General features: G+C 28.7%; 1 protein-coding gene across 1 annotated transcript in view; it reads left to right on the plus strand.

The window, feature by feature from the left end:
* Si (sucrase-isomaltase) overlaps positions 1-20,372 on the plus strand; it is a 78,514-nt gene that overhangs the window by 17,734 nt on the left and 40,408 nt on the right. Inside the window, 13 exon segments of the mRNA XM_071615839.1 lie at positions 278-409; positions 491-610; positions 3,055-3,168; positions 5,190-5,274; positions 5,702-5,819; positions 7,445-7,616; positions 11,316-11,432; positions 13,406-13,560; positions 14,367-14,451; positions 15,206-15,262; positions 16,914-17,038; positions 18,794-18,882; positions 19,926-19,975. Coding sequence (XP_071471940.1) covers positions 278-409; positions 491-610; positions 3,055-3,168; positions 5,190-5,274; positions 5,702-5,819; positions 7,445-7,616; positions 11,316-11,432; positions 13,406-13,560; positions 14,367-14,451; positions 15,206-15,262; positions 16,914-17,038; positions 18,794-18,882; positions 19,926-19,975 — 1,419 coding nt within the window.

Genomic DNA, 20,372 nt, shown 5'->3' on the forward strand with positions numbered 1-20,372 from the left:
AAATATCACATGTATAACCTAATAAAAATCTAGTCATCACAGAGAAAAATGTGAATATTCATTTAAAGCTTTTACTTTTAAGAACTAGAAAAATTTGTTTTATAAGCAATATCTCTTCTTAGATCATGATATAAGAGATGTTGATTTGTTTTTAATAATTTATATATATATATATATATATATATATATATATATATTACAAGTTTATTGGCTTTAGAGATTGTAATTAGTTGTTCTTTCAGTATGATTGATTGAAACACTCTGTGTTAATTTTCAGGATACACAAGTCACTGACATTGACTATATGGAAGACAAGAAAGACTTTACTTATGATCAAGTAGCCTTTAAAGGGCTCCCTGAATTTGTTGAAGATTTGCATAACCATGGGCAGAAATACGTTATTATCTTGGTAATGATAAATTATACATTAGAATATTTTTAGTATTTGTAGGTTAATAGGTTTTCTATAGTCTCTTCTTTCTCTTTTTAGGACCCTGCAATTTCTATTGAAAAACGTGCTAATGGAACAGCATATGAAACTTATGAGAGAGGAAATGCACAGAAAGTGTGGGTGAACAAGTCAGATGGAATTACTCCAATTATTGGAGAGGTATGTTATGATATCCATTACTCTTGTGTGACTCCTATTTTCTATTAATCAACAGGATCTTTCTGTATGCTTGTGTGTGTGTGTTTGCTTTTATTTTTGGATTTTATATTTTAATTGTGGTAAGGAATTATAGACAGAGAATATATTTTAATAATCTTTAAATAGTTCCATCATACAGAAAGTAAATAGACATCACATTTAAAGACTATAAACAAAAATTGTAACTAATAAATTATGATGTATAATTTAGATTCTCACAAAAATACTGAGAGGTCTATTCAGCTATTTGACATAAAATAATTGCAAACAAAATTTGAATACTAAGCACCTATAAAATGAGCATTAAATTTTAAAAATTTACCTATAACACAATAAAAAATATCTATTATTAAAATTCTTTGCATGTGGCAACCAAATTTTAGAAAAGTGAAGCGACTTATTCAAAGTCACACAACTAATGAGGAATAAGGGCAGAAATGTGCCTAGCTCTCAAATGTATGTATTTAACCCAAATAAGTATCCTTTTGGTGGCAATTTTGTAAGACGTGTTGAAAAGCAAAACAATATCTAGACAAAATAAGTAAGCAATTCCACTTCTGTAACTTACCAAAAATAATAAAATGGGAAACAAAAATATCAATTTAAAAATGTGTCTAGAATAGCATTATTTACTATAATGAAGAATATTCTAGTTTTTTCTTTTCTTTTTAGTACAGAGAATTGGACCCAGTGGTTCTTTAGCACTGAGGACCACCTCAATCCTTTTGAAAAATTTATTTTAGAAGAGGTCTCCCTAAATTGCCCACGCTGGCCTTGAACTTGCCAACCATCCATAGGCTTCCTAATAGCTGGGATTACAGTGTATGTCCCTGAGCCTGGCTCCTATCACTTCTTAGTGCATTTGTTAAATTTTCTTTAGAAAGATCTCCTTGAATAATTATGAGCCCATTAGAACCAAGTTTTCCTACACATGATGCCTATTAATATTTCATGGAATATAATTTTTGGAGATCTATTCTGTTGAGCAACTCAGGAGGCTGAGACAGGTGGGTCAAAGTTAAGGGCCAACTACAGCAACTTAGTGAGGCCCTAAGCAATTTGGTAAGACCCTGTCTCAATATAAAAAATAAAAAGGCTGGGAATGTGGCTCAGTGGTAAAGCACCACCAATTTCAGTCCTTTGTGCAAAAAAAAAAAAAAAAAAAGTTTTATCTGTTGGTTATGTCCACATCAGCCAGCCAGTCAGTAGTGATTATTTGGATATAAACACTATATTTATCCCAATTAATTTAAAATTGAATTCTTCTTGCTTAATGCAGTTATTGGATGCAATAAGTAAATTAATGTAAAATACTTTGGAGGAGTATAAATCACAAAGAGGTAGCATAATATGTTTTGTGTTTACCAGCATGGACTAAGGAATAAAATTACCTTGGTTGGAGTTCTTGCTACATCAGTTCTTAGTAGTGTAACTTTGAACAACATGCTTAACTTTGCTGTGTATAACTTTTCTCATCCACAAGCTGAATTCACATATGGCAGTTACTTTACTTGTAAAGTGATGATAAAAGTAGTACCTACCCCACCTCCTAAATTCGCAATGAAGATTATATGTTAAAAATTGTAAAAATGCTTTAATGCTTGGAATAGTGGCCTAGCATACATTTAGTATCATAGTGACATTGTGGATAAGACATAAATATAAAAGAGATTATTTACCTGGATTTCTTGGAAGCAAATTTCTGTAGAAATGAACTATGTGCTTTGTTTTATTCAGATGGGAATGTATTTATATATGTATATATACACGTAGTATATATAGATATAGTTTGTGTGTGTTTGTGTGTGTACTTTTTAATCTAATATACAAGGAGGCTAAGAAATAAATTTAGCTACAGTAAAAGTAGCAGCCTTAGGGTTGGAAGGTGGAGCATAAGAGGATTAGATGAACTCTAGATATGGCAAAGGGGTGGGAGGGGCAGGGAGGGGGCATGGGGGTAAAAAAGATGGTGAAATGAGAAGGATATCATTACCCTAAGTACATGTATGAAGACACAAATGGTGTGAATATAGTTTATATACAACCAGAGATATGAAAAATTGTGCTGTATATCTAATATGAATTTTAATGCATTCTGTCATATATTAAAAATAGAATAAAATAAATAAAAATAAATAAAAAAGTAGCAGTCTCATACAAAGTTCTTTTATATTTTCCTTCTTAAATGCCTCATGATATTCCTCTCTTTTTCTTTTTAACTGTTTTTACTTAAACACATCTAGAAATAGGCCTGAGAATATAATGAAAGCATATTGTGTATGCCTAAAAAATATACAATATTAAAATTTTAATAATTTTAGAATACACAACTCAATTAATTTAAAAATCCACTATGTATTTGTACTTTTATTTATGTATTTATGTGGATAATGTGTTCATTGTAGGTATGGCCAGGATTATCTGTATATCCTGATTTCACTAATCCAAACTGCATAAATTGGTGGGCAAATGAATGCAGTGATTTTCATCAAACAGTGAACTATGATGGACTTTGGATTGTAAGTAGTCTAAAAGTGTCATTTTGGTCAATGAACATAGAATAATTTAGCTATAAAAAAGCAACAAGCTCTATTTTTCTAATATATTCAACATAAAAGTAAAAGCTTTTAATGTTTTCTAGAACCTGTAAATATTATATTTGGTATCTTCATAGGTTAGAGAGGAACAACAAGAAATACAAATTGAGATGTTTCTTCTGTAGCAATGTACTTTATAGAATAAATTTAACTTTTTAAATTGAAGTGTTGAATTTTATAGCTAATAATTTATCTTTAAAAAGTTAATCAGATTGAGGATAATCCTGTAGAAATTCATAAACCTATTTGCAATTTCAAAAACATTAATGTAGGTCTGCAATAGTCAAGTAATATCAATCTGAATGTCTTTACTCTTTAGAAACTTTTAGTAAGCCATGGAATAAAACAAATCAGAATTGGCAGTAAGTTGTGATTCATATCAAGAAACAACAAGAAACAAAATACTAGATGACTTGTGCAGTTATTAAAGGAAAACACAAGTGTTTGGATGTTTCTTGGAATGAAGTTTTATTTCTATAACTATAAATAGCTAGCTACTAAACATATTTATGGTATAAAGAAATATTGGATGATAGTTAATCCTTGTGTTATGGCAAATGTAACTCCATTATGTGAAAGAAACCACCATGATCCTGAAATTCTATATTTTAGGAAAAACATTTAATGAGCTTGAACATAGAACAACATTGACTTTGTTCAAAAGTATTACAACTGAATGAAACCCTGGAGAGACATTCTGGACCATATGCCTTTTGGGTTTTAGGTCCATAGTATTTCTATGTCCTTGAAGTGCTAATTACTTATTTAGTCATATTTTAATTATAAATTGATTTATTTAAAAATTATTTATTTTGCAAGTATTTATTTGGGACAATCTGTATATCAAATATGTTGGGAAAAATACAAATAAGGAAAAAATTAGAAGTTTTTTCTGACAAAATGGAATTGAGTAAAGAATGAGCATTATCTTTGAATTTCTATGATGTTATTGATAGAATGAAAATAGAGGTATTTGGTTTTTTCTTTTTTTTAACGTAAAATCAGCAAAATCAGACTGCCAATACTTAGCTACAGAAAGTAATAATTTAAAAAATCTTATGACATTGAGCTTTATTTTTCATTTTAGCTATTAAATTATGAATTTAAAAAATTCTATAGATTTTTTCCTATATATATGAAACACTTTGGTTTATTAGAACCATAATAATTATAATTGATAATTTAGAAACAGTGAAAGACACTTTGTGCTGTAGAAAGAAAGAAAGAATACTCCATTTTCTATATAATCAAAGAATGGGATTCATCTTCAAAGGCAGGAGAGGATGAAATGGAGAAGCTATCAGGAAAAAAAAAAACTTTTTCCAGCACTACTGTTAATATAGGAACATTTAAATTAATCTTTATAAAGATGCTTAGGTCATGAGTTGTCAGAATATGATCAAGCTCACTTGAGGTTGTACTATTTGAATTAGAATACTGAAGACTTTTTGCATTTTTTTTCTCCATTTCCAGTCTCTCAGGAGCAAAGACAGGAACTTGGGCTACACAAATAGTGTTGATAGTCATGTGCTTAGCATATCATAGAAACTAAATAAAAGTGATCCAAAACATAATTATGTTGAATAAATTAATGTGCTAGGAATGTGTGTGTAACGATTGAAACTCAAAGAAGACACTCATACAACCATTTAGAAAAAAGGTGAAAAACTTAACATTTAAATTTTAATGTGTTTCATGTTCAATGAAAATTACTTAAGTGAAATTCATTTGGGTGTCTAAAATATCTCAAGCTGGCTAAAATACTTCTGTGAGATGATATTTAAATTCTGCTTATTTTTATGTTGGTAGCTTGGATGTACCTCAGGGATAAAAGAACTTTGTGGTTCCCATTGATAAAGTATTTTTTTTTAATTGGAGAATTTTTGCTTGTGTGACATAGAATTATTTAAAATCTGCTGATTTTCATTTTTATATCCTTTTAGGACATGAATGAAGTTTCCAGCTTTGTTCAAGGTTCAACAGAAGGGTGCAGTGAGAATAGTTTGAATTATCCACCTTTTACTCCTGGTAAATTTCATTTGGTTAACTAGAAGTCTTAATTGAGAATAGTTTTTCTGTTAACTGGTAAATTCTAGCATATGTTTATAAATCAAAATTTTTGATCTATTTTTTAAAACATGAAATCAATATGAAATATAATGTAAGATTATATTTAAATAAACTTTCTACTGTAGAGATTTAAAATGAGTCTATGAGTATATGATGCATAATATAGATGTATATGCTTTCATACTCCCATTAATGGCTATTTTTCCATGTATTTATTTGTTATTTAAGTTAGGAAATATTATTTCACTGGCATTTATCAAGATAAATGTAAATCTAATAGTTTCTCCAAGCTCAGTAAGAGTATAGGATAAGGATATAATTATAATTTATTTTAATTCATTGTATTTTGTAATTTAAGACGTGTTTCTTATGTGCTTTCTCTAAGATATTCTTGACAAACTCATGTATTCTAAAACACTTTGCATGGATGCTCTGCAAAACTGGGGGAAACAATATGATGTTCACAGCCTGTATGGATACAGCATGGCTATAGCCACAGAGAAGTAAGTATCATTTCATTCAGAAACTCTTTTTGTATTTGTCTAGAAATATTTTTCTGTAATTTATCAGTATAGTTAGAAAATAACAAGGGTAATAAAGAAAGGAAATAATAATTTCATGCTAAAAATTTGTCAGTAGAAGTATCAGTTCTATTACTAATAGTCATGAATTTGGTCCTTAGTTATTCATCACTATGTGGTCTATGTATTTAATTGGACCCTTGTTATTACATCATCATTTGTTGATCAGATATAATTATTCTTCAATAATTTGATTCAGCTTGTCATCTCTAAGTATAATTTTTTTATTTTTGGGGGGGAAAGGGGTACCAGGGGCACTCGACCACTGAGCCACATCTCCAGCCCTATTTTGTATTTTATTTAGATACAGGGTCTCACTGAGTTGCCTAGGGCCTCGAAGTTGCTGAGGTTGGCTTTAAATTTGCAGTCCTCCTGCCTCAGCCTCTAGAGCCGCTGGGATTACAGGCGTGTGCCTCTCAGCAGTATAATTGTTTTCTAAGCAATTGAATTGAGCCAAAGGTGCTCCTAAAACAGGTCCTTGATTATTTTCTGAAATCAAGTGTTTCAATCAAAATTAAAGTGTAATTTCTAAGTAGTATTTTTCCAAGTCCTTTTTAAATGCAATAAAGTAAAAAATTTACTTGATATAAAACTAAGGAAGCAGATCATCATATGTTTAAATATTATATAAGGTTCTATAACGCAGTAGTCAATAAAACATAGGTTCAATTCTTAATATATTCATAATTCTCTTATAATTAAATAACTGTGATTGTTAATTCAAATCCATACTTTTCTCATCCCAAATCACACCATAATGTTAAAGTTTTGTACACTATTTTCATAGTGTTGCATTAGTTTTGTATTTATACTTACCACTGTATTATATATTACATTATTTAAGTCAATAAAATCTATATTTAATCCAAAATAATTAAAACAGTAATGTGGAAAAAGCATCTGGAAATATCATATTTTTTCTAAGGTATCCTGAATAAGTTTATATGTTAAATTAAAGTTTTCTATCTTTTCTCAATAATTTGGCACTGATAAAAAACTATCAATAACAGGCACCATTAGAGATTAAAATGAATAATGCTAATAGTTGTTGCTGGTAGTTAACTTCTAGAAAATAAAAAAATTAAATGCTACATACACATAAGCTTTTTTTCTGCTATAACTGCCTGCTAACACTTGAAAATGTAAACACTAAGGTATGATTAGTCATTACTCTATAGAAAGAGTATTATATTTAAGTTCAGATTATAAACTTTGTATTTATGAAAGGATTTCAATGAGTTTAAACAATATATTACTAATGCAGATATTGAGTAGATACCATGGGCTTTTGATTTGGTAAACAATGAGTGAAGTCTTTCAAAATCTCATTGTTTCTAAAAAATATTCTTCTGTATTTGATCACGATATATTTAAATTAGTAAGTATTGATAGGTTAATAAAATTGATATAAACTTTTGAGAAAAAGCTCTTAAATATTATGAATTGGCTCAGAGAATATTCAAATTACATTTGAAACTAAAGTTTTAAAATTAGCAAATATCAGTTTTATTTTAAGGTAAATCTTATTAATTTTGTTTCATTTTAAGAGCTGTAGAAAAAGTTTTTCCTAATAAGCGAAGCTTCATTCTCACCCGGTCAACTTTTGCTGGATCTGGACATCATGCTGCACATTGGTTAGGAGATAATACTGCTTCTTGGGAACAAATGGAATGGTCTATCACAGGAATGTTGGAGTTCAGTTTGTTTGGAACACCTTTGGTAAGGCAGCTCAATACAGTGCTATATGTATTTATAAAAGCCAAAAAAATATTAGATTTCTTGTCATTTTTCGTCATGATGATGGAATCCAGGAACTTATTTTTGACAGGGGGTACTGGGACTGAACTCAGGGTATTCCACTGCTGAGCCACATCCCCAGCCCTACTTTGTATTTTATTTAGAGACAGGGTCTCACTGAGTTGTTTAGTGCCTCGTTTTTTTGCTGAGACTGGCTTTGAACTCCGGATTCTCCTGTCTCCTAAACTGCTGGGATTACAGGCATGCACCACCATGCCTGGCTTGAATCCAGGAATTTGTATGTGCTAGGCAAATACTCAGTCACAGAGCTGCATCCTTAGCACCAGCACATAAACTTGTAATGGCATCTTTAATGCTTTTTGGTAAAATTATTAAAGAGGATATTACAGGAATAATCTCAGTCTTCATTCTTTAGGAATTTATGAAGAAACTGAAATTTTGACATCTCTACCATTCAAACCATTACAGTATGGAAAATGGAATTAACAAAACTTTATTATGGAAACTAATTCAGAAGATAAATATAAATTATGGAAAATAATTATATTTAAAAGTTTTTATAATCAGTTTAGATTCACACAGAAAATAAAACTACTTCTTTTACCTAAAAAGATAAAAGAAATTCAACACAATCTCTAATTATATCAAGCAAAAATATTATATAATGTTGATATTCAAGATCACAGAGAATCCTTTGATTTAAACATGTTAAGTATATTTGGAGATTTTGGTGAAGTATTTATTCTTTCTTTCATGTGTAGAAATTACACAAGCACCAAAAAATTAAGTGAACAATCAATAAAGATCCCCCTACCACCATCTTGCACTTGGAAATTAAAAAGCACATTATCCTATTATTCATGCGCTGAAAACCAAACTGAATGGAAATGCAAAAAAACAGCAATAAAAAAGAACCTTATAGCTGAATGTTAATTATGTTTCTTATCAAATCTTGTGTTACTTCAGATATATTAGTGTAAAAGAAGAATGATAGCCTCAAATACTTAATTAAAAACAAAAAGATTTTGTTAATATTAAGTAGTGATCCAAAGAAAGGTGTATGTAACAAAAATAAGACATATTAATGCAATTAAAGCAAAGTGTTTTGAGAAATAATTTCAAAAATTATAATACAAAGGTGGTTCATTGAAGACTTAAATAAAATACATGCATTTATAGCATGTTTTGTCAAAAAGAAAAAAATATTAGAATGTATTTTAATACAAAATGTTATTGATTGTACAAATTAAGAAACAATAACCAGAACAGCTTAGTAAATGAATTTAAGCTCTACCATATTAATGAACAATAAATTCACAATATAAAGGATATGCATTTCCCCAAATTATAATCAAAATTCAGTGCATGAGAATATTCCCTACTCGATAATGCAATGGTGTTTACCACAATGATGTGGATGTTCAAATGCATTAATATGTTAAAATAAGACAGAAGCACATGCATATATGTAAATTTGTTAAATGACAAGTACTATCCATTGATCTGTGAGGAAATTGTCAAGTAGTTATATGAACAATTTAACATACTTTTAGAAAACAAAATAAAATGAACCCATTTCTGATACTGTGTATAAAAATCAATACCATTTCTATCCCCATTCTCTCCCACTCCTTTTACTCCCCTATACCTAATCTAAAGTAACTCTTATTCTTTCTTAGCCCCCTTCCATTGTGAATTAGCATCCACATTTCAGAGAAAACTTTTGGCTTTTGGTTTTTATGGATTGGCTGATTTCACTTAGTATGATATTATCCAGCTCCAAATGCCATAATTTCATTCTTCTTTAAGTCTGAGTAATATTCCATCATATATATATCATGATATATATCATCATACATATATATGATATATATATATATATATATATATATATCATATTTTTTACTGATTCATCTGTTGAAGGACACCTAGGTTGGTTCCATAATTTAGCTATTGCGAATTGAGCTGATATAAACATTGATATGGCTGTATCACTGTAGTAGAATGAACCAGACATCATTACCCTATATACAAATATAACTATATGACTACACCATGTACAACCAGAAGAATGAAAAATTATACTCCATTATATTTAATGTACCAAAGTGCATTCTACTGTCATGTATAACTAATTAAAACAAATTTAAAAAATAAAAAATTAATACCAAATAGATTAAATACTTTTGTCTTTTAATATTAACTATTTTAGGAAAAAATATAAAGAGATAAATTTATAACATTATATTATAGGAATTACACCTTAAATAGGACACAAAGGGCAAAAATCATATAGGAAATGTTTATAAATTTGATTACTATAAAACTAAAACTTCTTATCAACAGATATTTTACAAAGGAAACTTTATACTAGGAAATAATATATTCAATTCATATAACTAATAAATGATTAAAATGCAATTATAGTATACTGTAAATCTATACAAAATAAGATCAATAGAAAACATAGTAAAAAGTGTGTAGCAGACAATTCTATAGAAAGAATATCTCATATAACTCAATAAAATTAGAAAAAGATCTCAATTTCCATAGAAGTCAGAAAAATTTAAGTAGAACTTGGGTGATATATTTTTCATATAGATAGCTGAGAAATGAAAAAGTCTGAAAATATCAAGAACTATCAAGAAAATAAACAGTAGGGACATGTATTTACTGCTAATGCTTATACATTTTTATAGCCAGTTCTGATTAAACAATGTATATTTCCAAGAAACCAGAAAAAATAAATCTATGTATACATAATACTTAATAAGAGTACTTTATATGTTCATAAGGAAATATATACATCAATTTCATAGGACTATCTCTCATAGTTATGAGATCCCATTCAAAATAGAACCAGGGTAGCTCTGCTCTATGCCCTCTTCCTCTCTTCCTCTCTGCCCTCTTCCTCTTCTTTCTCTCCTCTCTCTACCCTTTCTCTTTCTCTCTGCTCTTCCTCTGCTCTCTTTCTCTCTGCCCCTCCTTTTCTTCCCATTTTGGCAGCTCCCCAATAAATCTCTTGGTTGAAACAAAAAAAAATAGAACCAGGGTAACATTAATATAGTTGAATCTTACCAAAAATGAAAAATACAACATGTCATTTATATGGTTAATAAACATGCAAACGACATGTCATATCATTTATTGGTACATATAGTACAATGTACTTACATAGAAAAATGAATAAATGATTATAAATAGAAAATAACTACATTCAATTAGCATTTTCTGTAGACATCTTGAAGCAAGTCTATTGGAGTGGAACTCAATTTTCTTTAGAATAATTTATTTCATAAAATCAATATGAATATGTAGTCACAGGCTTTATTCTATCAATTACTCTTATAATAATAATAAAAATTAAATAGTTTCATTTTTATTAAGATGCAAAATATTTTAACACAATAATTTTATCTTTACACATTGAATTAATGATTTTATCAAACAAAAATTGATAAAAGTAAACACATAGGCTAAAAATGTGTAGAGACAGTGGAGACAAAAGTATGTAAAACAATGTGGTATTAGAGGTAAAGATGGAGCAAAAACGAAAAATAGGTTCAAAAAGAAATATGTAAAGTTTAGGCATAAAATGTGATTCTCTTGGAAAATTTGAGAATTTTAATGCTATAAATAATACATATATTTGTTATTTAGGTTGGAGCAGATATTTGTGGATTTGAGGCTAATACTACAGAAGAGCTTTGCAGAAGATGGATGCAACTTGGAGCATTTTATCCATTTTCTAGAAATCATAATGCTGATGGATATCAGGCAAGTGACTTTTCTTCTCCACAACTATAGGTCTAATTATGTTCTAAATTTGTCTACAGAAGATATGATCTGAAAGATTACAGAATAATTTGTAAAGAATAGTTAGATGTTCTTGTCTCAATGCCCATATTTACATTTATATGTACATATATACACACATACAAATACAACTATTATATAAAAAATCAAGTAAGGAAATCATGAGGCAAAATATAATTATAATGTAAATATTTTATTAAAGCCTCAGTCATAAAAAATGTGTGTTAAATTGCTAGTATTTTAAGTTAGAGTCAAAGATTTTCGAGTATGGATTCTTTGATTTTGGCAATGTAAATTTCAGGTAACTTAGTTTTCATAAAAATTATACTATTAAGAATCTCCATTTTTTGTTTCATTAAAGATAAAAATTAAAGACATTTTGCAAAAAAATTTGAGTCCCAAATTATTCCATAATAAATAAAACCGGAATAAATAGGATGGGAAAAACAAAACTAAGACTTTGATAGCATGGTTCTGAACTAGTAGTAGCTCCAATACAAGGAAATGTGGAGCTGTTCAGCCAGCCCAGATTTCAGCATGTCATGGTTCCATATATATATATATATATAATTTTTTCAGAGAAGGGTAAAGTTCAGTTAAACAATTAAGTTAATGAAATGTGTGCTGTTTAAGAATTATTCAGTATTAACACATTTATTGCCTGCACTTAATTCTTTAAAAAGAAGATGACAACTCCTCATTTTGGCTTCAAAGGTGGCATGAGGGAAAAGAATTAAAAGGGCAAATTGGAGGTTAGCCACTTCCTAATCCATGCAATGATGGTGAGTAGTTCACCCAAAAGATACTCAGGAGCAATTCATGTCCATAGTAGATCCTGATATGGATTATATTGTACTTTGTATTAATTGGTGTTTTCCAAGAAGTAGATGGTATGACAGAATTAATGTGTTAGGGATTCATTGATGAAATACTTGTGAAGGACAACTGGCAGGAGACTTCAAACCACAAATCAGGTCTCAAGCAGGGAAGCTGGCCAGGAAAGAAGGTGATTTGGTAAGGAGAATCACCGATTGCAACATAGTTTCACAGTTTCATTGAGGTCAGATGGGGATGTTTAAGGCCAAGTTGACCACTGAAAGAGTCCTACATCTCCTAGAATAGGGTGTGCAAAGTATTCCTGTCATGAACATTCAATGGTTAGGAGCAGCCAAAGTGAAACAGGATTTCAGTGTAAACATAAATGTAAATCCAGAGAAACAGTGGCTGCTATCTTGAGTAAATTTCCTAAAAGGAGATCTAAACTGGCTTTCCCACAGGTTACCTAAGGAGGTTAGCTAATCTAGACTGTTAGTTGGGGCTCAGTAGAAATGCTGCACTTCAAGGTTCAAGACTGCAGACTGGCCAGGTAGCTCTGCTCCCTATATTCCTGGGAGAGTGGACTACCTGGGTGTATTCTAATGGTAGTGACAATCACAAGACAGTAGATCCTCAAGCAAGCACATTTCAATACTGTGCTTGATTATGACACACATACTGTCATCCCACTGGCCTAAACTACTTCAGAGATCTGAGCACAACATCAAGTATGGTAACAACTTGTGATGGTAGGAACACCCTGCTCAATGATAGGGACTACAAATTACATGGCCAAGGATGTTAGTACAATGAAATATTGAGGCCAATAATTAATTCTACCACAACTAACAGGTGAAACTCCTGTTTTGTTTTAAAAAAAGTCATCTTCCCTGATACATTTGTATCAGAAATAGCTAATGTAAATCTTATTAAATACATAATCAACTAAATAGAAATATTTATCACACACTGTGATGACGAAATAAGGACAATTTTAGCCTTTTTATAAGCAAGCTCATATATATAATTTGTGTTTCAGAAATACATGAAAATATTTCTATATCAATATACATTTACATTTTAGCTTTCTTATTTTAATTTCCCTTTTTATCCTATAGCATCAGGATCCCGCATTTTTTGGACAGAATTCGCTTCTGGTCAAATCATCAAGACACTATTTAAATATTCGCTATACCTTATTACCTTTCCTCTATACTCTGTTTTATAAAGCCCATATGTTTGGAGAAACAGTAGCAAGACCAGTTCTTCATGAGTGAGTACTATGTATAAGAATTAAAATATCTTTTAAAATATATTAAGACACACATTGAAAAGATTAGAAGAGATAAATTACAATATCAAGTGAATCTATGTTTGCTTATATTTACAATTATATATATAATTTGACAAATAACATAATGATTTTACTAAACATAATTTGTTGGATGGACAACATTAATTATAGAAATGTTACAACTGAATAAAACTTACAAGAAAAACATACATATAATATGTTAGGGAAATTATATCAGTAAGATTAAACACAGAATCATTGAAAGTATATCAAGTGTGCATTGTAAAATCATGTAAATATAGATTACAATGTAAAATGCTTAAAAAACGTGAATTGTGCTTATACTTGTATAACATGATTACAATAAACCTTTCCTCAAGAAATGACTTAAAGACCTTTTCAAATACATTTCAAAACTGGAGTTTTAAGATGAAAAAGTTTAAAAGGAAAAGAGTAGAATATGAAAGATTTGTGGTATTTGATAAAGCTAATTACAGGAGAAATTAAAAAATAATTTATTACAGACTCAAAGTAGCCATATCACCTATGGAAGATTTTTTCTTGAATATCAGAACTAATTTCTTTAATTTCTCCCTATTCTCTCCCTTCCTTTTAACTGTGAGATGAATCATAAATAATGCAGGAACTATTGGTTTAAAATCACACCTTCTAAGCAAGTAAAATGAATAATGATACTCAGGGAAAACTGAAAATATCAAACAAACAAGGAATTTGGATATATTTATTTTGTATTATTTTATCTTAAACATTGTCGTTGTTCTTAGGTTTTATGAGGATACAAGCAGCTGGATTGAGGATACTGAGTTTTTATGGGGCCCTGCATTACTTATCACTCCTGTTTTGAAACAGGTAAGTTTTACAAATTTAATAAATTTATTGCTTAAAGGGAACTTTGTATTATTAAATCCATATTTAATTATGAAGCATCTGGGTTATAGATGTTACTCAATGGACTGTTTCAAGATTATAAGTGTTTAATTGAATACTAAAGTGCAGAAGACATTTAAAAATTATAAGGATATTAAGTAAATCTATGCTTATCAAATATATAATATGTATTAAAGGCACAGGCATTGCATAAAACTAATATTTTCTTGTAAAAGCTTTTTTATTTAATCGAAGTCAAGTTTAACATTAATATCAGTGAGCTTTTCATTAAATAAACATAAATGTTGAAATTTTGTTAAAGTGTAAGTAAAGGGTAATCTGAGAACTATCTGATCTTAAGAAAGTGTTCAAAAAATAGTGGAGCGAATTGGTGGTTCTTGTCTTTTAATGTCTCTGTGTCTGTGGAGAAATATACAGAAATGAACATATTTACATTCACAATGATCATACTTTATAGCAGTATAAGTGCATTCATGCATTATTTTAATTGATACCTAAAATAATTTCATCTTTGCCTCTTTGATTTTGCTTATTTTTTACATTTTGATGAGTAATGCTAGGAAAATGGCACTTTGATTAGTGTCCATAGGAGATAATGGTGTGTGACAACAAAGAGGAAATTTAAATTTTTCCTCTTGAAAAATGGAAAGCCCAATGTATTATTTGATAAAAATTTTAAAAAATTAAAAGTACATATTGTCTTGCTTCAATTTAGGGAGCAGAATCAGTGAATGCATTCATACCTGATGCTACTTGGTATGACTACGAAACTGTAAGTAAATTTAATACACATTTGAGCTAATAACTATTATATTTTCAAACATCTAGACATGGAAACTTAACTCCAAATATATGGCATACCTATTTTTAAGAGTTCTGTAATTATTATAAAAAGAATATTTTGAGAACTGTGTAAAAAATAGTGAAAATATACTCTGTTGCACATGAGCTATGCTTTAATGTAAAGTTCTATTTAGTCTAAGGAGGTATTGTTATTCATTTAAAACGGAATAAAAGAAGTTTTTTAGGATATAGTAGCTTACTTTAATGCTTTTCTATTTTATATATTTAATTATATTTGATTACTGAAATAATGTTATACATTTGCTTTTATATGGTATATTTAAACATTTGTAGAAATATTTTCATTTTATTCTTGTAAAGGCAACATAACATCATTCATGCGCAATTATTTTCATTTGGCAATACCTCTTAGAAGTACTTATTTTCAAAGTTATTTTGTTGTATATTGTTTAATTTGCTAAGCAGAGCCTTTAATTTTATAAAACAATTTTTATGAAGAAACTATACATGCTAACTTTATTTTCTGTGTGTGAAAGTCAGTCAGTTTCCCTATGTTTTAAATTTGTTATTGTTATTTTAATTGTACATATTTGGGATAGGGTGTAACAATTTGACATAAGTACACAATGTGTGAAGATCAAATCAGTGTAGTAAGCATTTCAATTTCCTTAAACATTTAACTTTTTAAATTCACACATAAGAAGTGTACATACTTATGAAGTATGATGGAATATGTCAATCCATGTAAATATTGTGATCTGATTAAATCAGAGTAATTAGCTTTTTCATTTTCTTATCACTAAATTGTTTTTGGAGACTTTGAACTCTTCCTAGTTATTCATAAAATATACAATGGGTTATTGTGAACTAAAATTACCACCTCAGTGTATTGTAGAACAGTAAAACTTTTATTTCTAATTGCACTTTGGTACCTATTACTTAATTTCTCTCTGCCTCGCTTCCTCCAGAAAACAATATAGGGGGTTTCTTAAAAAAATAACAATAGATCCACCAAATGATATATCTATCCCAAAGGAAATTATATGAACACACTTGCACTTCTATGTTTACTGATATACTATTCACAATACATGTGATATGAAATCAACTTAAATGTCTATTAGCAGATAAATGGATAAAGGATGTATGTATGTGCACAATAGTATATTATTCAGTCCTAAAAAATGATATCTCTAGTATTTGCAGCAAAATGGATGGAACTGGAGGATATTGTGTTGAATGAAATAAGCCAGATAAACACCACATGTTTTCTCTGTCTCATGTGGATGCTAAAATTGTTGATCAGTATTTAAAATTGTGATTACTAGAATCACATTAAATTTAAAGTAAATGGTAGAGTGGGGTTATCTAAAATTATTATTAATTAACATTCAAAGAAAATTAATTTCTCCGTATCAATCTTTTGAATTTTAGAGAAAGCAAATTTATTTTTTCTTTGATTTATATAGCAAACTAAAGGAATAGAATTTTCTTAAAAAATTAGAAAGTAATATAATCATATTCATTTGGTTGATATGAATGCTCAGAATAAAAATGTGGAATGGAATTTAAACCTTTCACTGATAATAAAAAGACCTTCCATTTTTAAAAAATATTAGGGTGCAAAAAGGCCATGGAGAAAACAGCGGGTTGATATTCCTCTTCCAGCAGATAAGATAGGGTTACATCTCAGAGGAGGTTATATCATCCCTACCCAAGAACCAGCAGTAACAACAACAGCAAGGTAAAATGAGTCACTAGCTGAAATCTGCAATTTAATTTGTGTTAAGAGTTCATATTTTTCTTAAGAATCAGAGATTAATGTTTAGTTTTTTTCACCAGAACATATTTGACACACAGAGGTAATGCTTAACTATAATCTTCATGGTTACAAAAAGACTTAGTTTTTATATATAAAAGCAAATGTCTTGATTAAAAAAATTAACACTATTGGATTAAATATTTTTTCATTACCAAATATTTAGTCATGTTCTCTCTAGAACATAGAGGATTAAAGATAATCTCTGGTTCTTGATAAAAATATAAAATACTAATTCTTGTTATACAATTTGAAGATGTGTCAGTATTTACATGTTTGGATTTTTAACACACACTGTCAACAATTTTTTCTTTCTCCTAAAATGTTTTACTTTTAATTTGTTAAGTGAGCAGACTCGGTAGCATTTGCCTATGGAAGGCTGAGGTGATAGAACTCTGAATTTGAGTCCAGTCAAAGCTATTTAGGGAGAGCCTGTCTCAATAAAACAAAACAAATTAAAAAAAAATCTCCAAATACTCCATACTTCAGTATTATATAGGATGGCTCAATAGTTTGTTGACCAAATAATTAAATATTTTTTTAAACATTGGTAAATGAAGTAGATATTTCAGTTTAGGTAAAGTACAATAGAGAAACAGTTTTCTAGTAGGACTGTTAAATATTTCTATATTCAGAATAAAATAAGAAACTTAGTGATTCTGGTGTTTTATTTTGCAGTATTGAGTCCAAGAGCATAGTAGTCTCTTTTAATTCACCTAATTTCCCATTTTCTGCAACGCCTTCCATGACTTACCTTGCTACATTTTTTATAACTGAAAATTTTATATATATGAAAGTATATTATTTACTTTTCTGTATACCATGTATGTGCATGTAGACTATAAACTCCATGAAAACAATTATGTGAATTTTTTCAATTTTATCTTTCCAATTTTGTATAGTTCCTGGCCCATCAAAAGCTATTTTCTGTATATACTTACTTGAAGGAACAAATTAATGAGAGGATGACTATATGTTAGTAATTAAATTACCTTGGTGTTCTAGAATTATTTATTCTTATAATGTAACTTTAATGACCACGCTCTCAAAATTGGTCATTGAGCTGTATTGAACAAGAGAAACCACCTTTGTAAATGTGTATTGGAAAGAATATATTCTGTATAAAACAGTTACTTGGACATTGTATCCTCAGGGGTGCTATTTGTGGAGATATATAACTAAGGAAAATATTTTTATTGATCACATGTCTCATTACTCCTGTTACAATTATCTTTATTTTAATGTTAGATATTTCATTAAAGATATTTAGAATTTTTGACATCATGTCTTCATTATTTTGTGTATAAGTTGTGGACTTTATACACTGCAATTTAGGGTGATGCAAGTTGAATTGAGCATTGATAAGACATCATTTTATTTTCATTTCACTTGAAACCTTATACTATTTAAATTTTGCAGATGTCATAACATAAAAACTTCATTACCACACTATTATACTTATTTATTTTATATATTTTCTAAGAAAATAAGTTATCTCTGCATTCACATAATAATATTGGTACTGAAAAATTTCTAGCATAGGCACTAATTTGTGAATATCAGTGATCTTATGTTGCTGAAGAACTACAAAACTATTAGGTTGAAATGGACTTACTTATAGGATATTTCACTTACATAAATTTTTAAAAATTTATATGCACACTTACTTTTACTCAACAGCCGTAAGAATCCTCTAGGACTCATTATTGCATTAAATGAAAGTAACATGGCACAAGGAGACTTTTTCTGGGATGATGGAGAAAGTAAAGGTAAGTTTCCAGGTAACGTGTTTTTTAATGTTTAGTGGGATAATGTTGCATTTTGAATGTACTGATAAAAATAGGATTCATTATGTTATTTTTATGGTTTTTAGTTATTCCATGAAATTAACATTATTTGACATATATATATATATATATATATATATATATATATATATATATATATTCAATTGAAATATCTAGTTTTGTCTATTGGCTTTTTGTTTAGTACTTGACAATTGTGTATATCTTTCTATGCCATGTTAATATTTTAAAATTAAAATTTTAATAAATTTCCATATGCACAACTAAATTATGACTGTAGTTCTGAAAATTGTGTAATTGTAAACAAAAAGGGAAACTGATATTTAAGGGGAAACCAATATTTAAATATTTTTAAATTAATGTCAAATTGCTTGAGGTAAGAATGTTTTACAATTTATTCCCATTATTCAGTATCTTAAATTTTGTTTTCAGCAACAAACTGGAGAATTAGTACACCAAAAAGAAAAGTAGAAATAAAAACAGGCATTTTTGTGCTAATATCTAATTAAACCATAATATATTTATGTGTGTTAGTCAACTAAATTATAGATTAAAGTCTATCTCAATCTTAAGATATCTCCAGATTCAGTCTTTATCTCTAAAAACTGGAAAGTAATTTAAAAATAAATTAAAAGATAGGTAATAAATTTATGGTATGCCATGTCTTCTACAAAAAACTTGACATGTGATTTCCTAGGTAGGGAATAAGATAAATATCATTAAAATGATAAACGTGATTATACATCTTTTATGATTTTCTAGAAACATATTAGCACTTTGAAAAATTAGGCAAATAGGTTTTCTTCACCTTAACTTACAGGGAAATTAAAATGCTAAGATTATTTTGTGTACAGATAATTATGAAACTCAATATAAAAGCAAAATTGTTTAGGAATCTTCATTAATAAATTGTATCTACTTTTTAAAATATTGTTTTATATAACTGTAAAAAAAGCAAATAATTTAATTATATTTTAATCTGAAGATTTGATTATTTTCCATTTCAGACTCCATAGAGAAGGGCAACTATATATTATATACATTTTCAGTTTCTAATGTAAGTATTCTCCTTTAATACATAGTTAAATGTATATTTTGTTAATGTATGGGTTATTCTTTCATTATGAATTATTTTAAAAATAATAATAAATAATTCTACCTCAAGATCTTACCTAAATGCAATGAAATAGTCATTAAATTAAATTGTTAAATTCAAGTTGTTAAATCATGAACAAATTATTATTATGAAATTTTATATTTAATTGTACTAGATGATTTTTCATACTAAAATTTGTGCACTGAAGTCTTTGGGCTTCTTAGGTATAATGTTGGGTTTTAAGCAACAGGTCCTAGGAAAATAATTTTGATATATTTGAAGATGTTTTAGTATATCAGTCACTGTGGTAATAAAGCAGATTTTGGTGGAGAATGAAAAAAATCTATATCCAGGTTAA

This window comes from Marmota flaviventris, chromosome 8 (assembly GCF_047511675.1).
Source record: "Marmota flaviventris isolate mMarFla1 chromosome 8, mMarFla1.hap1, whole genome shotgun sequence".
NCBI classification, from domain to species: Eukaryota; Metazoa; Chordata; class Mammalia; order Rodentia; family Sciuridae; genus Marmota; species Marmota flaviventris.